This window comes from Coloeus monedula (assembly GCF_965178545.1).
Source record: "Coloeus monedula genome assembly, chromosome: 12".
NCBI classification, from domain to species: domain Eukaryota; kingdom Metazoa; phylum Chordata; class Aves; order Passeriformes; family Corvidae; genus Coloeus; species Coloeus monedula.
In genome coordinates, this window is record NC_138792.1 from 1,236,243 (window position 1) to 1,260,311 (window position 24,069).

The 24,069-nt window shown below is 56.2% G+C and overlaps 1 protein-coding gene across 1 annotated transcript in view; it reads left to right on the forward strand.

Annotated features, from left to right (window-relative positions):
- Positions 1-977: 977 nt before the first annotated feature.
- LOC309577573 (endothelin receptor type B-like) overlaps positions 978-24,069 on the forward strand; it is a gene marked incomplete at both ends in the record, with an annotated part of 31,040 nt that continues 7,948 nt past the window's right edge. Inside the window, one exon of the mRNA XM_082289700.1 lies at positions 978-1,046. Coding sequence (XP_082145826.1) covers positions 978-1,046 — 69 coding nt within the window. The remainder of the gene's footprint in view (positions 1,047-24,069) is intronic.

The following is a 24,069-nucleotide window of genomic DNA, read 5'->3' on the forward strand; positions in this document are numbered from 1 at the left end:
GTTTCCCTTCCTGTTGTGTTAACAGAGCATCTAATGTGACTAAATAGGACAACCTGCTCTCCCATCCCCATAAAAAATAAATTATGTGCATTCCCTGGACTCCCTTCCCCCTCCTCCTGGTGCTTTTCCCACCAGGCAACTCTGGGACCGGGTCTCCCTTGGGCAGAGCTCATGGAGGGGCCGGGGAACCTCTCCCAGCCATGGTGGGAGCCGTCAGCTGGAGCCAGGGAAGTGGTGGAGGCAGAGTTTGGGGGAGCCAGAGGAGGGTGGGGGGTGTGTGCATGTGGGGGTGGAATGTGTGTGCAGAAAGCAGCCAAGTGGCAGCTTACCCTGTGAAATATTAATCATCTCTGCTTCTGCAATTTCGGCAATGCGTTCAGGCCCACCACTGCTGAATATTTCATTAACACCACTCACTTCCCACTGCACTTCTCCCACTTTTCTCTCTCCCATGGACCCCTCTCCCATTGCTGCCCCCCAGTCCTTGCCCAGCTGCCACCAGCACCAGCCACGGCCATGAGCTCCACCCTCCATCCCCATCCTGGACATCTCAGCGGTGAGACCAGCCCAGCCCTGCTTCGGCCACAGTCCCCCAGTGGTGGGGAGAGAGCAGAGAAGCCATTCCGAGGAAGGAAGATCATCAACTCCACTGGGAGCAAAATATAAGTGCGCATCAACAAGTCCCGTGCTGAATAATCCATGAGGCAGGGCAGGGCAGAAATGCTGACTCTGGGCTGGGAGCTTTTTAAACCACAGAGTCTCTGTTTCTTCATCCCTGACTTGCTCAGCGGGAGCACTTTGGGAGTGCAATCAAACGTGCCAGGGTGAGCTTTGTTGGGGCTGAGCAATTTTCACCTCAGGCTCCCAACTGCAGCTTTCCCTGGCTGCTTCCAGCCAGGACGGAAGGAGCCACGTGGAGTGGGGGGTGTTGGGTGGCTGGAAGCAGCGGGGGCAGGAGCTGGGGTTGGAGAAGGACCATGAAGGACATGAGGATCTGCCAGGAGACCAAAGCAAGGCGAGGTCTTGGTGCTCCAGTCCGCACCTGGGTGGGTTTAACCCTCTGCTCTCCCCAGACGTTGTTAACACCCACCGTGAATCTCCACCTCTCTCATCCCAAGCCCTTTTCCATCCATCCTCTCCTTCTGTTCCACTCTTCCTCTCACCTCCATTCCCAGCCTTACTCTTTCTCCTGTCCATCCAAACTTATACCAAGTGAAGGACCGAGGAAGCTCAGGTTGACCTATGAGCGCTGCACTTCTGAGCACTCAGATCCAGGATTAAATGTTTGTGTGATCCCAATGGATTGTGAGGAGGTGCAGGAAACAAACCAGGCTGCCCCGGGATCACATTCTCTCTCCTCATGGTGCATCTGACTCACTGGTGGAGATTTCTTGTGCTGATGGGGAGACCTGGAGAGCTGTGGGCTCACAACCTCTTGCTCCAAGAGGAGATGGACATGGAGGGAAAGAATCCTACGGGAAAGCTGGAGAGAGTCTTTGCAAGAGCATGGAGTGACAGGAGCAGGGCAGGGTTAGCTGGGAGCTCAGCTCCGTGTTGGGACTCCTGACATGGCCACGGGGTCTCTCCAGCCTGGAGAACGACACGCAGGCTCCTCTTCCCACACACAAAGTGCAGATCCCAGGCAGGCCTCAGTGCCCTTAGCTGGGAACGAGGAATTGGGATTTTGATCAGCAACAGAGGGAACGCCTCCAGCCAAGGGCCCGCTTGGAGCAAGGCAGGCTTTGCTCTGCAAGTCTCACCAGAGGACCAAGACGTTCCTTTTGTGCAGTATATGAAATAAAATGTGCACTGGAGAAGCCACTGGAAAATATTGAATGAGATAACTTGGTCTGATTAATGTAGCGTGCTTCCTTCCCCCTTTTTATTAAAAATTCACAAGGCTTCCCAGCCCTTCTCTCAATTAAGCAACTTGTTTGTCAGGATTATTTGTTACGCATTTTCATAAACATTTGATGAATTATATGCAAACATCTCACTAATGTATTAACAAAGCTGAGGTTTTAATTACACAACACCCAAGGAAAGTGGGCTTAAGGCTCCTCCAGTGGAGTTAATTGTGCTTTCTGCTGTGTCTGGGCATTGCAGGGGGAATTTTCCTCTGGGGGAAATCCCATTACAGTGGCAACGTCCCCGCCCAGGCTCCCTGCGAGCCCCAGCTGGAGCCCCATGGAATTCAACCACTTCAGAGCTTCCCTTCCCTCTGCTGGAAGGGCTGTGGCTTCACCCAGACTTTGGTAAGGAGGAGTTGGGGGTTGATGAAATCGGTTTTCCGTCGGTCCTTGCTCACGGTTTGTCACGTGGAGATGGGATTTTTAAGGGACTTCTGACAAAACAGAAGGGCTGTGCTGGATCCCCGCTCTGGGCATTTTCAGTTTAGGAGGACGTGGAAAGTTTCGTGGAACGGTTTGGGTTGGGAGGGACCTTAAAACCCATCCAAGTTTTTAGAATACTTCGCTTCCCAAAAAAAAGTTGGAAATCCCTGAAAGTCCACCTTATTATTAATGAAATATTAGCTGTGGTCCAATATTTGCGGCGGAATAATTTGTTCAATGTAATTTTTTATGGTTTGGTCAGAGCTGTACATACTCACTACCTGTGACCCCTGGTGACACGTCCTGACGTATTCTGGTAGGATAGAACAGACAGCTATATGAAAGATTCCTTTTTTAACTTTATTTTCAAGCCTCTGATTTTGTTTTCTGGTCTTTTCATTCCCAGATTGGGAGATTTGCAGTGTTTGATACCCTTATTTTAAGCAGGCAAGAATTTAAGACGTTTCTTCTAAAATCAGCTTCTCCCCTAATTAGTGCTGAGCCCTTTTCTTTTTTCCCTTTTTCAGAAATAATAAAACATCAAACTCTTTCATTAGGCCAGCGAATGGTGTGGCCTTTGATTAATAAAATAATTAATAAGTGAACTGCTAATTAGCCATTCATTATTGGGCCATTTGCTTTGTGACATGGGATCAAGAATGGGTCTTGTAGGTGGCATCTTGTGGATGCCACTTGTCCCTCCCACAGATTTATCACCGGAGCACAGGTGCTCGATTCAAGGACAACTGGAGGAGCAGGAGTTGAGTGGCTCTTTGGACAAAATTAAAAAGAAATTAATTGTTTCGAGACTTGTATTCCACGGACAAGGAATTCCCAGAATCATGGAATCACCCAGTGGTTTGGGTTGGGAGGATGTTAAAGCTGACCCAGTGCCAGCCCTGCCATGGGCAGGGCCACCTCCCACTGTCCCAGGCTGCTCCAAGCCCCAATGTCCAGCCTGGCCTTGGACACTGCCAGGGATCCAGGGGCAGCCCCAGCTGCTCTGGGAATTCTACCCCAGCACCTCACCACCCTCCCAGGGTGGAATTCCTTCCCAATGTCCCATCTAACCCCCCTTGAATTCCTAACTACCACCTAATCTAAACCTGGCTCCAGCTTGCCTTGGATGAACCCATAACGCTGCTTCGAAATGCCTGAACTTCCCTGGGAAGGCAATTGAGTTTTCGCCATGCTGGTGCTGACACCTCCCGTTCCACCAGCACGGGGATGGCTTTGGGTGCTCCTGTCCCGTTCCTGTGGGATGGAGGGGGCAGAGCTGGTGCCTCCATCTCCCACAGCCCCGGCCGGGCTGACAGCTCCAGCCAGGAGTGAGCTGTGTTTCCCTTCCCCGCTCGCCAGCCCGGCTGGGGCAGCCGGTGAATACAAATCAAGGCAGCAGCGTTAATATTCTCATTACATTGAAATCCAACGGCCTTTTTGAATATTCAGAATCAAAGGCACTTCACCACCAGTAGATTCTTTTATATTATTTTTTTTTTAAATGGAGCCCTGCATCTCATTCCCCACTTCCTCCTCCTCCTCTAATATATATATATTTTAATTAATTTATTTATTTTTATTATTTTAAGCCAGGCTAAACCACCAGGGAAGGGCCATGGCTATAAACAGATGCCACTCGCAGAGGGGCTGGGAGGCCTTCCCATCATTAGATGATGCTGAACTTTGAACTTGTGATTTGGAAGCTGCTTTTTCCGGAGAGGAGGAGGAGGAGGAGGAGGAGGAGGAGGCAGCCGGGATGAGGCCGGGGTGGAGGGAGCTTGACGGGGCCTCTCTGGTGAATTGCTGCTCTGCCCAGCCCAGGAACGCTCAGCACTTCAAATCCTCTCCAGTCACTTTGAAGCTCCTCTCTCTTAATCTCTCTCTCTCTCTCTCCCTCTCTCTGCCTTTTTCCCCCCTCACATCGATGAATCATTCATGCCTTTTTTTCTGCCCCCCCCCACCCCCGCCCCGCCACCTCAGAGGTTCCTTCAGGAAAAAAAAAGGGAAAAGAAGAAAAAAAAAGGGGGGAAAAAAAAATTTCTCCACACAAAGCTCTGCCTGTGTTTATGTTCTTATTGCTTATTATCACCAATGTAGAACAAATTACTGACATGATGCTGCCGAGGCTCCGGCGGCCCTCGGAGCGAGGCTCCTGATGGAGCTTCCCGCTTGTTTTAACTGGAAATGCTCCGTGGGGCACCGCATTCCACGGAAACGCGCCGGGAAGAGTCTGCACGGAGCGGGGAAGGAGCCTGGACCCAGCGCTGGAGCTGCCAGGGGAGCAGCGGGATCCGCACACGGGGCTCGGCAGAGCCGGGGGCCGGTGCGACCACGGGCGGGTGGGAGAGGGGATTCCTGGTGGGATCGCAGAATGTTTCAGGTTGGAAAAGCCCCCGAAGACCATCGAGTCCAGCTGTGCTCCCAGCGCTGCCAAAGACACCACGAACCCGTGTCCCCAAGTGCCACATCCACGTGTCCCATACTCCCCCAGGGACGGGGAATCCACTGTGCCAGGGCAGGACAGCTCTTCCCACAGAAACCTCTTCCCTAATACCCTAAATCCAATCCAAACCTTCCCGGGGACAACTTGAGGCCGTTTTCTCTCGTCCTACAGGAAGGGTTTGACAGACTTTGGGAAAGCTCTCGAGTTTCTCCAACGATGCACTACCTCCTCCTGAAAATGGGATATTTGGGTTTTTGGAACACGTTCCTGCTCCTGAACCGACCCAGGAATGGGTTGATCCCATGTTTGTGGTTGCACCACGTCCACTCCTGCTCTTTGCTGAAGAGGATGGTTGGATCAGGGCCTCCCCACCCCCCCAGGCAGGAATTCCTTCCCAATCCTTGTACGGGTGCCTCGACTGCCCCAGCTCGTGGGGAAGGGCAGAGCCTGGTGCTGTGTCCCACATCGAGGTCAGGAATGAGGGGCTACATTGCACTTGGAAGGAAATTCCATGGGGATAGCCAGCTTTTCCCAGCTCCTGGGAGGCCTGGGGAGATTGATGTGGGGTTAATGCCATCGGAAGGGGGGTGAAATGCCGGGGGGTTGTGCAACACTCGTTTCCCCCCCCGACACCTGGACTTGGCAGCAATTAAGTCCTGATGCACTTAAGCATCCAGCAAACTTCAGGAACTCCGGCTCTGGAGCTCGGGAAGCTTCGTAGATATTTGCTTAATGATGTCTCAGAAGGGGGAAAAGAGCTTTTGCTGTCACCGTGTGCCTCCCAGTCACTCCGGGGATCCCAAAGGGCCGCTTGGCGCGATCCCATTTCCAGACTCCAGCCCAGTCTAGGGTTTAAGTGGTTTATCCATCCTGACACGGGGAGTCCCTGGATGGGCTGAGGCTGGACCTGCATCCCCACCTCTTGGTCACATTTCTAGACCACGTCCTGGGAGATGCCAGGAGCAGCCCCGCAGTTACCCGGGAAGGAACCTTCCAGCCCTCCTGCAAACCCAAAGGCTGGAACTGTGGATATGATCCCAGCTTGCCCAGCCCAAGCAGGAGCTCCTGCATTCCCTCTTTCTGCTCACACCACAACAGCGAAATCCTTCTCCAGGCGAGCAGAGCCAGCCCTGAGGTTTTATTAGATGAGATATGACCTATTTAATATGTAAAAAATAAACAGCTTTGCTATTAATAATAAATATTTCGGGCTCATTCCAGCTGTTCTTGTGGAGCTCTGTGATGGAGTGTTTACCACGGATTTGGGTTCTCAGGAAAATGTTTTTCCTGATGCGATGCTCTGTAAACCCCCTGGGTCTCTATTATTATTAATAATATCATTAATATCATTGTTATTATGATTGTTGCTGTTGTTGTTATTGTCATTATTTTTACATATAACCCAATCACCTTCCCAATAAATTCAGGGCAAGAAGGGTTATCAGGAAGCACACGAAGGGCACCCACCTCCCCTCCCAGGCATCCTGGGTCATTTCTCTCCATCCCTGTCCGATTTTAACCCCAAATTCCAAGTACAGGCTCCAAGTCCAGCACCCTGGGAAGTTGATATGGGGTGGAAGGGGATGACTTGCCTGGCAGCAGGTGTAATTAAACCTGGTTTAATTAGACACTGCTTTCCCACTCCACAAGGGTGCTGGATTGCCGTGGGATGTGAGGATCACAAGAAAAGGACACACGTTTGGGACAGAGACCCAGAATTCCCACTGCTGGGGCTATAAAACCATGGAAGCATTTTCCCTAAGCACTTTTCTTTCACTTTTCCACACAGCTGGGATCCACAGCAGGACTGGGAGACTTCCATGTCCATCAGGGACATCCAGCAGGGATGCAGCAGGAGCGGGGACAGGCTGCTTGCCCTGCCTGGGGACAGGAAGGGAGAGCCTGGCTGAGCCAGCAGGGTTTGGTCCACGCCTCTGGTGAATCCCACCTTGGCAGAGAAAACTGGGCTGGAGGGGGAAATACACAAGGGTTAAACACCAGGCTTTAGGGGAGGCTCCTAAAACTTCCCTGCTCTCTGCACAGAGCTGGGAAATACATGAAGGGCTCGTGGAAAAGCATCAGCTCTTCCCAGGCTATTGATTCCTGACCTTCCTTCCGCAGCCCTCAGCTGGCTCGTTAGCCCCGGAGCAGGCAGCCTGATCTGAGCTGGTTCTGTGATCTTCACTGACCAGGCCGAGGAAAATTCCCCTTCCCAGCCCTAAAACCGAGCCTAATGGGCCACCTGCCCCCCTCCAGGGACTGCTGGAGCGCCGGGAGCTCGTTAGGGCCTGGGAAGGGCATCAGCATCCAAGGGTTCCTCAGGCTGGGGAGCAGCATCTGCAGCCAGGCACGAGTTTGGGTCAAGGTTAAAGACGGGCTTTGGGGATTAAACTCCAAGTTCAGGTGCAGAAGGGGCTCTGTGAGGATGCTCTGCTTGCCAGACACCACAGGCTGGTGCCAAACCCCACAAACACCCAGGAGCACTGGTGATCCCAGGCTCCGGCATCAGCTGGAAGACGAGCAGGAGCCACAAACCTGCATTTATTTTCAGGTAGAACCAGAGCAGACTGGTGGATTTTTTGGCAATTTGGTCAAAAAAGGAGAGAAGGAATTAGGCTGAAAGGAGCTGTGGAGTACAAAAGTGGAACAACGTTGCTTTAGATCAAGTTCGAGTTGCATATCCCAGCTTGAACTTTCAGGAAAATAACACAACCCCTCGCCCTTTTCCCAGGAGGTTCATTTCCACCTTTCATGGCTCAGTTTCCCCACCTGCCCCACAGAGTTTGCCTCCATGGGGTTCTCTTTTGCTCTGAGGCCTTGACAAACACTGTGAGGCTCTTACTGGGAGTTTTCAGTCGGTGGCTTTGGGCCCCCAGCTCTGTCCTGTTCACATCCCTGAGGGCTCCAGCCTTCCTCACCCCACTGCCTCTCGATGGCCAGGCTGGAAAATTGCCTTTATTGCTTGGAGTGTGCCGGAGGCAGGGAGTGGGGAAAAGGAGAAAGGAGGGGAGGGGAGCGGTCGGTGTGGCCAAGGCAGCCACGTCCCACCAGGACATGGGGGGCAGAGGGTCCCCTGTCCCACTCGGGTCACACCCTTCTCCCCCACTGGCCAGCTGGGCCATCCCTGGAAAATCCCTGGGGCATCCATCAATCCCTGGGGCATCCATCAATCCCTGGGGCATCCATCAGTCCCTGGGGCATCCATCAATCCCTGGAGCGTGTCCTGACCCTGCAAGGACAAGAGGAAGGTTTTCCTCAGTCCTTGTGTTTTAAACCCGCACCCATGCGACCGATGCGGGTGAACCGAAACACTTCTGGACCGGGAGAAACTCTGGCCCTCTCCCTCCACCCAGGGCTCTCTCCTTCCCTTCCCCACAGCTTTCAATTATTTAATTTCCCCTCCCCCTGGCAGCATCTGAAAGCCGAGCGCCTTAAATACAAATCACCTCCAAATCATTACGAGCAGGACCTTTCGGCCCCGTTCAGAGCGGTGGGCCCGGAGTAATGAGCTCTGCTGAGAGTTTGCTGCATTCCACATCCAACAGATGTAAAGGATGGGATTGGGGAAGGGGGAGGGAAGCGGGAAGAAGGCCAGACCCAGCTGGGGAGGTGAAATATCCGCCACTCACCTTTTCTTCCCTCTGCAGGGGCTGGAGGAGGTCCAGGTCCTCCTGAGCCTCGGGCTCCTGAGCTGGGATCAGGTGGACAAACGGGGAGGTTGCCACTGGAAGTGGAAGCCCTGAGTCCCTCCAGGGCTGGGTACCTCGCCCCCAGCAGACCAGGAGCAATCCCTCATTCCCAGGAGCTGTCCTCCCCTTCCTTCAGTCAAATCCATCCCTGGAAGGGACTGTCAGGGACCCCTGGGTGCCTCTCCCACGTCTCCATCCCAAATCCCTCTGGTGCAGGGACCAGCCCACCCCATCCCACCCTGCCTTCCCCAGGGCATCTGTGCCCACCTCGGAATGCCCTTTGCAAGTGAGTGCCACTCCCTGCAAGACCTCATGGCCCCGAGGGGCCGGACACCCTGGCCTGGGGGTCACCAAGGCCTTGCACCCAGGTTTAGGATGCTCCAGGCTCAGGTCCTGGGAGTATCCAATGATTCCTGCAGAGCCTGGAAAGAGCAGGACAGGAAAAGCAGTATGGACCTCCCTGCCACGAAAATGCTGCCCTCAGCTCCTGGGGGCTGCCAGGGCACAGCAGGACCAGGTGGAGGCCTTCACTGCCCCTTCTCCTTTAGCATCCACATCCAGGCAGCTGCTGAGCTCTCTCCAAGGTCCCTCCTGGTCCCTGGAATCAGCACTCAGAGCTTCCCTCCTGCTCCAGCAGTGCCAGCGAGCTCCCACACAAGGACCAGCACACCCTCCACGCCCTCAGGCAAGACCCCATCCCCTTCGACAGCCGGGCTGGCCAGGACTGCCCTGCCCTCCCTCCCTGCCTGCGAAAAGGTGTGGAAGGAGGGGATGGAGCAGGGAGGAAACGAGAGCAAACCCTTGCGCCCCAGACTTCAAAGTCCTCGTCAGCAGGAGCCTTCGGAACAGTTTAAGTACAAAATGAATTGTTTTAATATTTAATCAGCCTATAATAGGCCCGGGGATCCCAGCGGAGATGGTTTGCAGCTGAAAGGATGTCCAGAGCGAGTATCCCCCCTCCAGAAGGGACAGCGGTGCTGCAGGAGCCCTGGGACATGGGGAGGGACAGTGACAGGGCCGGCTGCCCTGGATGTCACACAGCACCTGGGACCGGCTGCCACCCACTCACCTGCGAGTGCTGAGGGCTTGGAGAGCCACAGCCCTCAATCCTCACCCTGCAGCGGGATGATTTCATTCTCTGGCGAGCTCAGAATAAATTCCAGCCGGCTCCCCCCGCTCTGTAATGCCCATCCCGAAGGGTCAGCGCCCCTCAGCCCCTGCTCTCCCCCTTCCCAGTGGGGCTGTGGGGGCACCCAGCCACGGAAAGGGCACAGTCCCAAACGCTGGCACTACCCAGGCTGGGGAGAAGCCCTCGGCCCTTGGGAATTGGGGTTCTTGGATGTGCAGGGATACAAACCAGAAGTGGCTCAGCTCAGCCGTTCCCCTCCAGCGTCACTGCTCGGCTCCACAGGCCGGGAGCTGGAGCTGGGATCCCAGAGCCTCTTCCCCACAATCCTGGGGCACATCCCAGCCCCAGCCCCATTCCCACCTTGGACATGGGGTGATGATTTTAAACTAAAAGAGGGTCGGATTATATCAAATATGAGGAAGAAGTATTTTTACAATGAAGGTGGGGAGGCCCAGGCACGGAGGTTTCCCAGAGCAGCTGTGGCCGCCCCTGGATCCCTGGAAGTTTCCAAGGCCAGGCTGGATGGGGCTGGGAGCAGCCTGGGGTAGTGGAAGGTGTCTCTGCCCATGGAATGAGATGATCTGGAATGTCATTCCCAACCCAACGCATTCCATGATTCCCTGATGCCGGGCTCCTGCCCAGCGCACGCAGGTGGATGTTGGGAGGAGGGAAGGAGCCTGCCCTGGCATCAGCTTTGGTGCCTTTGTCCTTGGCAGAGGGGCAGGTTATCCCCCTAGGCTGGCAACGGGGATCCCTGTGGGACTGCAGACACCGCGGGCAGGGGAATCAGGGAGCGGCCGAGGGCAGCAGCAGCTCCAGAGGCACCGGAGACGCCCCTGTGTGACCCCACAGCGCGCATGGCTCCGGTGGGGATTCCCCCCAGAAGGACACAGCGCGCCCAAACTGCAGCAGAACAAACCAACCCCAGCCTTTCCCAGCCTTCACCAGGGGGACACCCCAAAAAAGCCCTTCCCCAGGGTGGGGTGTCCCCCCCGTGCTGCTTTTGGGGGGAAATCCCCGGAGTTACCCCCCTGTGGGGCAGCCGGGCTCAGCCCAGCCAGTCCGGAGGATGTTCTGAGAAGGATCCAGGGGAAAAATAAATCAGCTTAAGCCCATTATCCATCAGGGCTGTGCTTCCATTAGAGAGCCCTCTGCCCAGAAGCTGCCGGAGCCTCCGGGCTCTCGGGTTACTGCAGCTGAGCTCCCGGGACCCCGCTGGATGCAATAAATAACCCGGTGGGTGCTGCGGCGTGGGACTGCGACCATTAAACCTGCCCAGTTATTTTTACAGGGACTCTTGGAGGAAGGAGGAGGGGGAAGAAAAGGAAAGGCCTGAGCTGTCCTCTCAGCAGAGGAGTGGAGCGAGGGCTTCATCACCTTCCTACCAGCACCATCTTCTGGCCAACGCCAGCCCCGGGCCACGGCTGCGCCCGTGGAATCCCGGAATGTTTTATTGGGAAAGAACTTTAGGATCATCGAGTCCAACGGGTCCCGCAGCACTGCCGAAGCCACCCCTGCCCCGTGTTCCCAAGAGCCACATCCACAGAGCTTTTAACTCCCTCCAGGGCACACCTGGCTTTATCCACGCCAGGGGCAGGGCTGCGATTGACTCTTCCCGTTGGAGCCCCTGCTCTGGCTCTGGGACAGGACCTGCAGCATTCCTGTCTCTGCAGCCCTGCTCATGCCTGCTCCTGCTTTGGAGAGTGCAAGGAAAGGTCTTTGCACTCCAACAGAAACGAAGGAAGGGGTGTGATCCATCCCCCCTGAGGCCGCAGGGCACCGGGAATGAGCTGCAGTGGGATTGGATGTCCCACCTTGGCACGAGTGCGAGGAAAGGAAGGAATTCCTCCCTGGGAGGGTGGGCAGGCCCTGGCACAGGGTGCCCAGAGCAGCTGGGGCTGCCCCTGGATCCCTGGCAGTGTCCAAGGCCAGGCTGGACATTGGGGCTGGGAGCAGCCTGGGACAGTGGAATAGGATGAGCTTTAAGGTCCCTTCCAATCCAAACCATGGTGAAAATCCCCAATGCCTAAAGAAAGAGAAAGCCCGGACACAAATGATGTACAAAGCCCGGTGCTGTGTGCTGGTTTGGCCCGTGTGGGAGGGGCCCTACCCCCACCACCCCAGAGGGCTCTTAGACCATCCTGCAGCCTCGCTGGCCCCTCCAGTCCGGTGCCACCACCGCCAGCAGTTGGCCCGGGGAGTGGCTTTCTCCTTGTGCAGGAGCAGCAATCCCAACGTTTCCAAGGAGGGAGAGAGGAGGAAGGCACGAGGAGCTGGAGCTGCTGGCCCACCCTCCCCACGGAGCCCGTGGGGCCCTGGCCAGCACACACAGAGCCACGGGGAGCTGCGGCCAGGCCGTGCCGATGGCCCCGTGTCGCTGCTGATGGCCCCGTGTCGCTGCCGATGGCCCCGTGTCCCTGCTGATGGCCCCGTGTCGCTGCCGATGGCCCCGTGTCGCTGCTGATGGCCCCGTGTCGCTGCCGATGGCCCCGTGTCCCTGCTGATGGCCCCGTGTCCCTGCTGATGGCCCCGTGTCCCTGCTGATGGACGGCAGGATGCGAGCGGCCGGCGCCTGGGGCACGAGTTAAACGTCCTGGAGAGTGAATTCCGCACGGCCCTTCCCTCCACGCAGTTCAGTGACACATCAAAGCCCAGATAAGCCTTGCAGACTGTTGCCCTCTCCGGGGGGCTCGGGGTGATTTATCTCCCTCCAGCTCTGGCCTCTGCATTTCTGGCCCATCACGTGGCCAGGGCCCATGGGGATGCTTCTGCTCCTGCTCCTTCTCTCTCTGCTGCCCATCCTTCGGCCCAGTTCTTCCATGGATGCCCAGCTGCTCCTAGAAGCAGACCAGGATGTTCAGCATTGCCACTGGACACTGTGGCCATGGCATCCGTGCTCCTCATCCACACTTGGCCCTCACGTGGACTTGTTCCAGGCTGTGACACCAAGAAATAAACAGCAATTCCTGTCATAAATTCCAAACCTGCACCATCTGGTCTCGTGTTGGTGGCTCAGCTCTCCCAGGTGACAGAGCTGTCCCCTCTCAGAGGCAGGGCCAGGTCCCACCAAGCAATGGCAGCTCCCACCAGCTCCGCTGGAAGTGTGGGTCATGGAATATGGAATGGTTTGGGTTGGAAGAGATTTTAAAGCTCATCCAGTGCCACCCCTTGCCACGGGCAGGGACACCTTCCACTGTCCCAGGCTGCTCCCAGCCCCAGTGTCCAACCTGGCCTTGGGCACTGCCAGGGATCCAGGGGCAGCCCCAGCTGCTCTGGGCACCCTGTGCCAGGGCCTCGCCTCCCTCCCAGCCAGGAATTCCTTCCCAATATCCCATCCATCCCTGCCCTCCTACAGTTTAAGGCTGTTCTCCCTCATCGCTCCATGCCCTCAGGGGAAATCTCTCTCCAGCCTTCTGGAGGCGAAATCAAGGGAAAAGTCCTTGATTTCACCTGCACCAACCTTTGAGGTAAGAGGGAAAACAGGAGCTGATCCAGCAAAGACAACAGGTAACAGTTTTTTTCCCCCTTAACTGGGACAACTGACCTGGAGCAGATTCCTGTTCCATACAGGACAATCCCAAGTGATATTCCAGATGCTGACCCTGCTTGAGCAGGGAGGTTGGACCAGAGGACCCGCTGTGGTCCCTTCCAAGCTGACCCATTCCGTGATGCTGTGGCAGCTGCCCGGAGGGTGCAGGGGCAGCTCTCCAGGTCTGTCCTCCCACAGCCCCTTCCTGACCCTCCCACAGCCCTGCAGCATCCTTGCCACGAGCAGCTGGAGTCTCCCCTGTCCCACTGGAAGCCTGGTGCCAGCTCTGCTCCCATGCCATTGGGATGATGGGCAAACAGATTCCTGGCATCCAGCCCCACGGAGCCATGCCAGCACTGCCCTTCTCTGTGCCACAGGAATTATCTGGAATCCAGGCAGGATTTGAGCATGGCATTGCTGGAGATGTCTCCTTTAACCCCGGGGACTGCTGTCAGAGGGGGTTCCTGGGCAGGGAGCTCTTTCTCAGCCTCTCTGTGCTGCAGGGCAGGAGGTTAATTAGGTAGCAGGGTAATGAGGAGTCATTAAATCTGCCTGCACCGTGCTGTCAGCATAACAAGGGCAGCCCAGGAAGGTTAAAGCCGGGATTCTCCTTTTCCCTTTGCCTTCAATTAACCTTTCCATGTTTTTGCAACACTCCGGGCCCCAGAGATGGGGTCTGGGTGTTCTGGTAATTAGCAGAACACAGAAACAAACTTTTCTTTGAAGTCACCGGCAGGAGCCTCTTGGCTTCCAGCTTAAAATAAACAGGAGGACCCAGCGTTCCCTTTAAACACCACCACTGTCCCACCCGAGCTTGGGGGGGAATGGGGTTTATTTGGAATTGTTACTCTACTTTTGCTCTCCTCTCCTCAAGTGGGAAGTGCTGGGGGCTCATCTCAGCCCCCCACCAGTGAGACCCCTTTACTGGAGTGTCACAGCTGGGACAGAGTTCCCTAAAACCGGAGGGGAATTATCCCACCACCTTCTCCTGCACCCCTGGAAATGCTGGTCAATCCAGCTGCCACAGTTGTGGCGTCTCCACGGGGCAACTCGGGGCCAGGAGATTCAGAGCTCCCACTAATTAGCAAGAGGAGTCTGGAACTTAATTTAGGTCTCTAAATAAAGATGTGCATGATGATGTATCCCTGGGATATTCGGGGGTAGCAGGCACATCCCGGGAGGCCGGACACGAACGCTCTGAGTGATCCGAGGAGGATTCTGGTCAGCCCAGCGTGGCTGGGATGATGGCTGAGGTGGTACCAGCCTGCACAGGGTTGGGAACCAGCCCTTGGCTGCAGGATTCGCTTCCTCTCCTGCTGGATTTTGCCTGACCTGGAGCAGAGAGCACCTCCCTGCGGGATCTTGCAGCCTCCACGGACTGCAGGAGGTTCTCCCTCCGGAGCAAACTGCCCCAGGGCAGACAAACCGCACACCCACCTCTGTCAGGCTGCACCTGCCGCGGGAAAAGCTTGGAATGCGAAGGTTTATGGAGCAGCTGGATGCAGCCTCTGGAGGCTGGGACATCTCCAGCCCAGTGGGGATAGGAAGGAGATGGAGGAATCCCTGCTGGAGGGTCTGGTAGAGCTGGGGGTGGGGAGAGGCGGTGGAGTAGGAGCCTTCCAGGATTCCCTGGTGTAGGATTTCCTACAGGTGAGGAGGAGCAGAGCTGACTGATCGGGAAGGACACAGCAGGGTCGGGAGAGCTCCAGCATCAGCATCCAAGAGTTCCTCAGGCTGGGGAGCAGCATCTGCAGCCAGGCACGAGTTTGGGTCGAGGTTAAAGACGGGCTTTGGGGATTAAACTCCAAGTTCAGGTGCAGAAGGGGCTCTGTGAGGGTGCTCTGCTTGCCAGACACCACAGGCTGGTGTCAAACCCCACAAACACCAGGGCTTTTCCTCCCTGTGCCGAAGCTCCTGGCTCAGTGAGGGAAGCGTTTGCTCCGGCAGATCTTTACCAGAGCACCAAGACATCTCCTTCCACTTCCCTGCTCTCTGCTGGCGCTCCTTCCTCCCCTCGTTTTGCCCCTCTGACAGATGAGTGGTGAGACTCTCAGGACATCCCAGCTCTCTGAACGAGGTCTTTCCTTCCAGGGCTGCCCCACGAGTGTTTTCAGGGTGCTTTCACTGGTGGAGAGACACCTCAGCATGGAGGAACCTCCCACGGCGGGTGGGTGGCATCCCGTGGTGGGGGGATGGAACTGGATGATCCTTAAGGTTCCTTCCAACCCCAACCATCCCGTGATGTGTTCAGCAGGTAACAGAGGACATCAGCTCCTGCCCACGTGCTGCTTTCCCTTCCTAAATCCCAGAGGAGCTCTGTGGGTGACAAATGAGGAGTCTCCACAAGGAAATCCTTGTCCTCGTCCGTCCGTGGCAGCAGAACCGCCTTGCAGAGCTGCTGTGTGCAGGAGCCCACAAAGCTCCCCAGAAACCAGCATTTAATAAAATGGGATATTGGGAGCGTTTTTATGACAAAACCCTCTAAACCTCTCCTGCTTAATTAGTGGAGCAGGGAGAGGCTTCCCAAAGCCCTGTCCTTAACTCCCCATCCCGAGGGATTGGCCGTGGTGGGGTGGCAGTGTCCAGTCACATGTGGTGCTTGTGACCCAGCGGCTCTGCAGGGACGTGCAGCCCTCACAGAGGGCCCAGTGTCCCCTCACAGAGCCCCTTTGAGGCTCCTCACATGGCCCAGTCAGCCCTAACACGCGTGACTGCCTCTGTCCCCAGGCCATCCTTGATTTACAAGGCAACTCCTCTTTTCCGTGTTTTTTTCTTCCCTCCGTCAGTGTCACTGCAGCTCCACTCCAGCGGGATGCAAACCCCCCCTGAGCCCCTCTGTCCCCCCGTGTCACCTGACCCTCCCTGGGCTCTGGGAGCCAGCTCCACACTGTCCCCCAGCACACCCCCTCCAGGGGTGTGGAATATCCTGGAAGATCCTGAGTTGGGAGGGACCCCAAAGATCATGGATTCAACTCGTGGTCCTGCCCAGACACCCCAACAACCCCACCCTGGGCATCCCTGGCAGCGCTGTCCCAACGCTCCTGGAGCTCTGGCAGCCTCGGGGCCGTGCCCATTCCCTGGGGAGCCTGGGCAGTGCCCAGCACCCTCTGGGGGAAGAACCTTTCCCTGATATCCAACCTAACCCTGCCCTGACACAGCTCCAGCCCTTCCCTGGGGCCTGTCCCTGCTCACAGGGAGCAGAGATCGGAGCTGCCCCTCAGGAGGAGGTTCCAGGCTCTGATGAGGTCTGCCCTCTTCTCCAGTCACCTCAGCCACCGCTCGTTTGGCTTCCCCTCCATCCCTCACCATCTCTTAGGCCTCCTTTGGATGCTCTCCAACAGATTTATGGCGGAGGATTTGCCCCCCATTCTGGGTGGACCCCCCGTCCCCATCAGGAGTGGGACGCACAGGGTCACTCGGGAGGCCTGGAGGTTCATGGCATTAAACCCAGGGCTTCAGCTGCTGAGGACACGAAGGTCCCCTGGGGCACGGAGATGGGATGGTTCCCGTGGATGGATGGGTTTTTAGCTGACGGTTCCTTTCCAAAGCCAGCTCTGCCCACGTGCTCTAAGTGCTCTTCCCACCTCTCGGGATTCCCTTGGAGCAGCCAGGGAATTAAAGATGGGACAATTCTTGTCTTCCTCAAACTTTTCTGGGGACACTGAACTCAACACTCAATGCCTGTCCCAGAGACTGTCCCAGGCTCTGGTGGGGCTGCCAACCTTCAGGGCTCTCACCATCAGTTAGGGACATCCCCTGGCACAATTCCAGTGCTCCTAAAGCATTTTCCATCCTTCATTTAATTGTCTTGGGGATGGCCTCCATGGGCAGAGCTCTAAAATTCATCTGGTTCATTCCAAGCCTCCTCCTTATCCCTGCTGGAGGTGCCACTGCAAAACTCATCAAAAAAGGCTCAGATCCTCTTTAGGCACTGGGGACTTGCAGGGACAGGGATTCCTCACTTTTCTCGGATGGCATCCATGATTTCCTCTTCCCGCAGGGCCCAGGCTCAGGGGTGATTTTGAACTCAGCAGTGCCCGGTTGTGATTAAATTCTGGTTTTTCCTGGCTCGTCCCTGAGCTGGCCACTAAATTATGGAAGTGATCTGGCAAATCCCTGAGAGAAGGCAGCCTGGAGCTCCTTGCTGGGCCTTTGGGAGCCTCCTTCCCCAGGGACGACCAAAGCCCAGGCCATGGGCAGGATGGGTCCTCTCCCAGGTGCCAGGGAGGTGATCCCCACTGGTGTTTTCCTCTGCTGTCATTCCCCTTTTCCCGCTGCCAAGGAGGCATTTTCCGCTTTCCCCATTCCCAGCTATCTCTGCTGAGCAGCGAGGGGGTGCCATGGGTGAACATGGGGAATCTCAGCAGTCCTGCCCTGCCCAGAACTTTGAAGACTCTAAATTCCACACTGTTTATCCAACCCGTCTCCCTCTGTCTTTCCTCATTCCCATTTCCTGGAAAGGTCAATGGCACTTGAAGCCGTCGGTGGCTCTTGGAGGAGAGGCCATTAATCTCTCCATAATTATCTGCAATCATTTCAGGAGCAATAACCCGTTTGTCCAGGCTTTTCTCAGAAGCTTGTTAAGCAGAAGGAGGGAATGGAAGGTGGGAGACACTGGGAAATAATCCAGGGGAGTCTTCTGGGCCCTGTGGCTGTGGGAGCTCCGGCGCCGGCGTGGTCCTGCCAAAGCCACCGAGGATCTGCCCCAGCTCATCCTCCCCTCTCCACTTCCCACACTGGAAAGGTTTGGAGATCTCCCCAGATCTTTGTGGGTTTCACATGAAGTGTCTGGATCTACTCCTGTACTCACAGCGCTTGAATTCACTTTAATTCCCATTTTTTAGGAAGTTCGGCCCTGAATTCAAAATATTCACAGTTCTGGAGCTGAGCTACTTCATTTAAAGTAAATTTCCCAAAAGAAATGAAGGTAATAATCAGCATTCAGACATTAAAACCCCAAACCCACTCCCATTTTCTATCAGTTTGTAACAACATTTTTTACAGACACAAGTGTGTATAAGCAAAGGATTGATTAAAGGTTGTAACAATTACACAGGCCAGGGGAGTTTGCTCAGCTCTAGCAAGGTCAGGTTCAAACCCCACTGATGCCTTAGGTCTTTTCCACCTTAACAATCCTGTGAGCCCATGATTTCAACCCTGCTCCCGCCAAGGCCGGGATCAACATCCTCCCACAGCGCTGGTTTCGACATCGCTGGAAGGCGGAGATGCCCTCGGTCCCTGTGACATCCTTATGGCTCCTGCACCCCCAGGGACACGGCGAGCCCAGCCTCTGATGTTTTGCCATCGGGGCCATCCGAAGGCAACGAGCGGCTCATCACAAGCCCCAGTTTATCCGACGCCCAGCAGGAGCCCCAGGCACGGCCACGGGACAGAACGTGCGAGCTCCGGGCAGCAGCAGCAGCAGCTGTCCCCTGTCCCCTGTCCCCTGTGCCCTGTCCCCTGTGCCCTTTCCCCATTCCCCTGTCCCCTGTCCCCCTGTCCCCCTGTCCCCATTCCCCATTCCCCTGTCTCCTGTCCCCCATCCCCTGTCCCCCATCCCCTGTCCCCTTTCCCCATTCCCCCGTCCCCCTGTCCCCTGTCCCCCTTTCCCCATTCCCCTGTCCCCTGTCCCTCCCGCTGGCCCGGAGCTCCCCGTGCCGCCCAGGCGGGGCCGTGAACGCCCCGTGCCTCTCCAAACAACTCCGGAGAACTCCAAGGAACTTGACTTCACTCGGCCCCGGCTGATAAGAAAGTTATGAGCAGAAAAACTTCAAGTGCGGGGTCAGCGCGGGCTCGTGGGAACAAGCAGGGATCTGGCTCCGCTTCCCGAGGCACCCGCTCCTCCAGGGAAGGGAAAGTCCCGTGCGCCCGAACAATCCCATTCCTGCGCTCACCCGTCCCGGCTGGAGGGAGGGGATGTGGCTGCAGGCACTGAAATAATCCCCATTTCCCAGCTCCTTGCGCAGGAGAACATTCACGGCTTGGTGGGATCCAGCCTGGAGCTGCTGGAGGTTTCACAGTGGGGGATCCAGGGAGTTTACCTGGAATTCCTCTTGGCCTGACACAGGGCAGGGTGGGGATGAGGGGCAGCAAAATGGGAGGGATGGGGGTTTTCATCCCACTGCCTCCAAGTTCTCCCAAGCCACTGGGGCATTTCTCCTGACTCATCTGAAGGGCATCTCTGAGACTTCAGACTCCATTCCCCATGAGGAAGGAAAGGAACAGAGGGCAGGGTGTGAGCTGGCACCACCTCTGGCTCTCTTCACTCCTCGTTGCTGCTCTGCTGGGTTGCTCCAGGAGTTAAAACCGGGGAATATCAGCCTGGAGGGGGGAAAGGAGAAGCTCAGAGATCAGAGCTTGATGCGAATGAAAATATTTGCAGCAGAAAAGCACCACTGGAAAGGTACCAGAGCTGTTCTCCAGCACTCCAGACCTCTCTGGCATAAGGGGCAGGGCGAGGGGAATGCTGGCAGCAGGATTTAAGGAATATGACCAGAAATGCAGGCACAATCTTCTATTTATTTATTTTAAGTGATGCCAGCGGAGGTGTTGGGCCGGGAGGCAGTTTTGGAGCGTTCCACATCAGCATTGCCAGTGCCCCAGAACTAAATCCAAGCCTTCCCAGAGGATGCCTGAACAGAAATACACCCAGCACTTCAGTCAGAGGACACCAGGCCTCCCAAAAGCAGCAAGGTTTGCCAGCTGACAACCCTGGAAAAGCTTCTTCCCGAAGGATTTGTCCCTGCAGGTCCCCAGCAGTCTCTTCTCCGTAATGTTTCACCTGTTTGAATTCCCGAGGGACCATCTCCGAGTTTTCCTGTTCAGGTGCCAGAGGAGAGGCTCTGTCCGTGATGCTCCCAGGAATATTCCCTCCTCCCGGGCATCCCTGCTGTCCCACAGCCCCCTCCCTGCATTTGGGATAACACAGACTCACACCTGCAGACCGGGACTCCTCCGGCTGAACTGAAACGGGGTCTGGGGCCGGGCTGGGTGTCCAGGGCCATAAAGACCAATTAGTGCCCTAATTAGTGCCATAATTAGGTCAATTAGTGGGGGGGCTGGGAGGCATCTCCATCCCCTCCTGGGCACATCCTAGGGCACACAGCTGCATTCCCTCTGCCATGGGGTGAGCACCCAGATGTTGGGGGGGGTAGGGTGAACCTCCCAGTGATTCTTCCAGAGGTTGCTCTGCTCGGTGACCACACCTGTAAATCGGATTCCTCTCAATCCCCACACCCCAAACCAGAGCCCAGCTGAGCCTCTGTGGGGCAGTCCCACACTTGTCCCACACCTGCAGGTTAAACCCTGTGACTCCGGCTGGGAGCAGCAGCGATTTTCCATCACCAGTCCTTGTCTGGCAAAGCTGTTCCAGTGGCTTGGACTACCAATCTATCAGCGTGTTCCCACAGCGGCAAGGCCATGAGGGATGGATTCCCTGAGCTGTGGCTCTCTCCAGACCTCAGGGATCTCTGAGCTCTCCTGGAAGCTGCTTTCCTGCTGTGACACAAATCACGGGATTTGGCACCACTTTGGGGTTTCATTCTCATCGCTGGAGCAACTCAACACCAGCCTTGCACCCCAATGTGTGTCAGGGCCGCTCTGGCTGGACAAGGTTGGGTTTTCCTGGGGGTCTCCGAGGGGTTGGAGCCATCCTTTGTCTCTGGCAGAACAGAGAGGGCCATTCATGCCCTGTCCCGTGCAGAAACGTGACTGGCCCAGAATAGGCTGCAGGACCCTGCCAGGGGTCGGGGAGGGGGGCCCGGCAGGCCCCAAATTCCTCTGTTTTGGGAGGAGAGCCAAGGAAAGGCTGCAGCCCCTCCCGGAAGGGTTAAAGGGTGGTTAAAGCCGTGCCGTGGATTCTGCCCTGGGCAGAGGAGCCCTTTGAGGGGCTGCTTCCTGCTCTGCCCGGGCATGGACTGAGCCGAGGGGACGGGGCCAGGGCACCTCCCGGGGCCCCTCAAAGCCTCCAGCCGGGAATGGACTTGTTTGCTCCCACCTGAGCCAGAGCAGGAGTCCGGCCCCAGAGTCCCAGGGATGCACCAAGGGGCAGAAATGATCCACTGAGCTCCAGAGTCAACTCTGGGACACAGATTTCAAGGTGGAGACACCTCTGAGTGTCACTGGCCATAAAGGGGGCACCAGCTGAGTGCTCCAAGCACGGCCAGGGATGGGCGGTGTCCCTCCAGCCCAGCCCACCAAACCCGGCTTTTCCTGCTTGTCTTCCCACCAAACCTGGCTTTTCCTGCGTCCTTCCCACCAAATTCGGCTTTTCCTGCGTGTCCTTCCCACCAAACCCGGCTTTTCCTGAGTGTCCTTCCCACCAAACCCGGCTTTTCCTGCGTCCTTCTCACCAAACCTGGCTTTTCCTGCCTGTCCTTCCCACCAAACCCGGCTTTTCCTGCCTGTCCCTCCCACCAAACACAGCTTTTCCTGCTTGTCCTTCCCACCAAACCTGGCTTTTCCGCCTGTCCTTCCCACCAAACCCGGCTTTTCCTGCTTGTCCCTCCCACCAAACCCGGCTTTTCCTGAGTGTCCCTCCCACCAAACCCGGCTTTTCCTGCGTGTCCTTCCCACCAAACCTGGCTTTTCCTGCTTGTCCTTCCCCACAGGCTCCTCACTCCAAAGTGAGATGGGCAAGGATGACTGAGCTGGAGAACGGAAAGCAGAATATCTGAGTCTAAAATGTATCCAAAGAGAAGGAGAAATGTGATCCTCAGGACCTCATAAAAATCCTTCTGCTCCAAAGAAGCATAAAGTGACTGTTTGAATAACATATTCAACTTTAAAATGAGAACAACAAAATCACCTCCCTCAGCACCTGGGTTGGTTCTGGTACCTTGGCTGGAGGAAGGAGCTGCTGGGGCCGTGTCTGTCCCTGGGTGATCCCAACCTGATCTACAGGGCCAAGGCTGGGAAACCACGGAGAGACGGGAGGGTGGCAGATCCCTGAGATGCCTCCACTTTGGGATGAAGAGGGAAGAGCCTGAATGAGGTTTTGTTCTCTGCTTGGCTCTGATCAACAAGGGCAGGAGTAAATGAAGACATAATTTTCCATGGATTGCCCACAGCTCTAATTCACTGAATATTCACGGAATCATGGAAATGACTCAGAGGAGAGACACAGACCTTCTGCTTTCACACAAAGAAGGAAGAAAGCACCCAAACAACCAATACAGATGATTTCTACCCTATTTCCAAACCTTGACCTCTGAGGAAAGCCAGGCTGGTCCAGTTCTCATCAGCAACTTTGAACAAGTCTTGAGATGAGAGGATCCCGTCACTCACGCAGCAGACGGTGCCACCCCCTGTCCAGCTCTATTTGTTTATTATTTTCACTCCTTCCCAGAGCTATCCCGTGTTCCTCCTGCTTTTCCCTCCTCCATCCCCATCCCACCCTCAGCCATTGGTCGCAGGGGCTGTGCTGGGGGAGCCCTGGGGTGTTCTATAAAACCTCCCACTGCGGGAGGCACGGGAGGAAGGAGCATTCCCCGCAGCCCCAGCCCCCACACAAAAGCCACCTCCTGGATCCAAACCTCTGCAGATCTCCCAGGACATGCCCAGCATCCCGGAGCTGTGAGGGGGAAGGAACAGCTCCCAGGAGCACCCAAATTCCATGGTCACCAGGAAGGTAACGACTCCAGCGGAAAGCTCTGCTGTTCTGTGCATTCATCTGCAAACAAAACGATCTCTTGTGCCAGGGTGAGTTTTTTGCAGGGTTTACAGCCCCCTCTGGGGAAGGCCTTGAAGGGACCACGGTGCTTGGACAAAGTCCAGGATGTGGGCAGGGAGAGGAGAAATCCAGCACAGCTCTGGTGGAAACTCCTTCTTCTGGAGCAGGCTGGGCTCAGGGCAGGGAGCAGTGGGATGTGCTGCTGTCACCTCTTGCCCTCCTCTCCTCTGTCCGCAGATATTTTGCTGCAATATTTATCCACAGAAGAGCTGTGTTTGGTGTCTGGAGAGATGAGTGTGGCAAGGTGGAGGTGCTCTGGAAGGGAGGGAGAGGAGGAGGAGGAGGAGGTGGAGGATGGAGGGAGAGGCTGCCAGAGGTGAGGGTGCTGCCCTGGGCTCTCCTGGGCTCCCAGGGAAGAGGGATCCCCAGCCCACACACGGCACCTTTTGGGAAGGATCAGGCTCTGCAGGGCTGTGGTGACAGTTTTCAGTCTTGTTTTCTCTCTGGGAGTCACTCCCCGAGGTCCGTGTCAGGATTCCAGCGGGCTCAGCTGCGATTTGGGCTCGTCAATCCCTGCTGGGATGGGTGAGAGCAATTCTCTGACAGCAGCAGCTCGGCCAGGCAGGTGGGATGGGGATGGTCCCTCCAGGCACAAGGTCACCTCCCTGAAGGATCAGCGACACAAGCAGAGCTCAGAGGACCTGGGGTTAAGCCGTGCTGGGATTGGTTTCCCATCTCAGCAAGTTCTTGATGCTCCCGTGCCTCAGTTTCCCTCAGCTGAGGAAGGGCTGTGCTTCCAACACTCCAAGATGGGAAGAGCAAGGAGTAAATGGGCAGCTGGACAGGAGAAAATTCTGTTTCTCTTTGCCTAAATTTCGGATTTAGTAAAAGATTTGATGAAGTTTAAGGCAAGATGGGGAGAAAGGCGAGATGGGGTTTTGCTTCTCCGGTGCTTCGCAGCTGCGCCGCGGAGCGGCCGGGCAGGAGTCGTGTCCTGTGATCCTCCCTCACATGAGCTCCTCTGCCAAGCCCCAGGGCTTTGATGCTTCTGCATTTGTCTTTCCCAGAGCTCTGAGGTCAGGCTGGGCAGATAAAACAGCCCAGGGCTGTGGGGGGCTCTGGGCGCCACTGACGGGGGGGCTCTGGCAGCCTCTGCCAGTGCCAGCGCTGTCCTCCAGCCACAGCTGGTCCCTGTGAACCCCCAGGGACCTCAGGCAGGAATTCTGAGCTGGATCTGCCCTCTCCTGAGAGCTGCAACCCTGTGGGCACGGCGGGG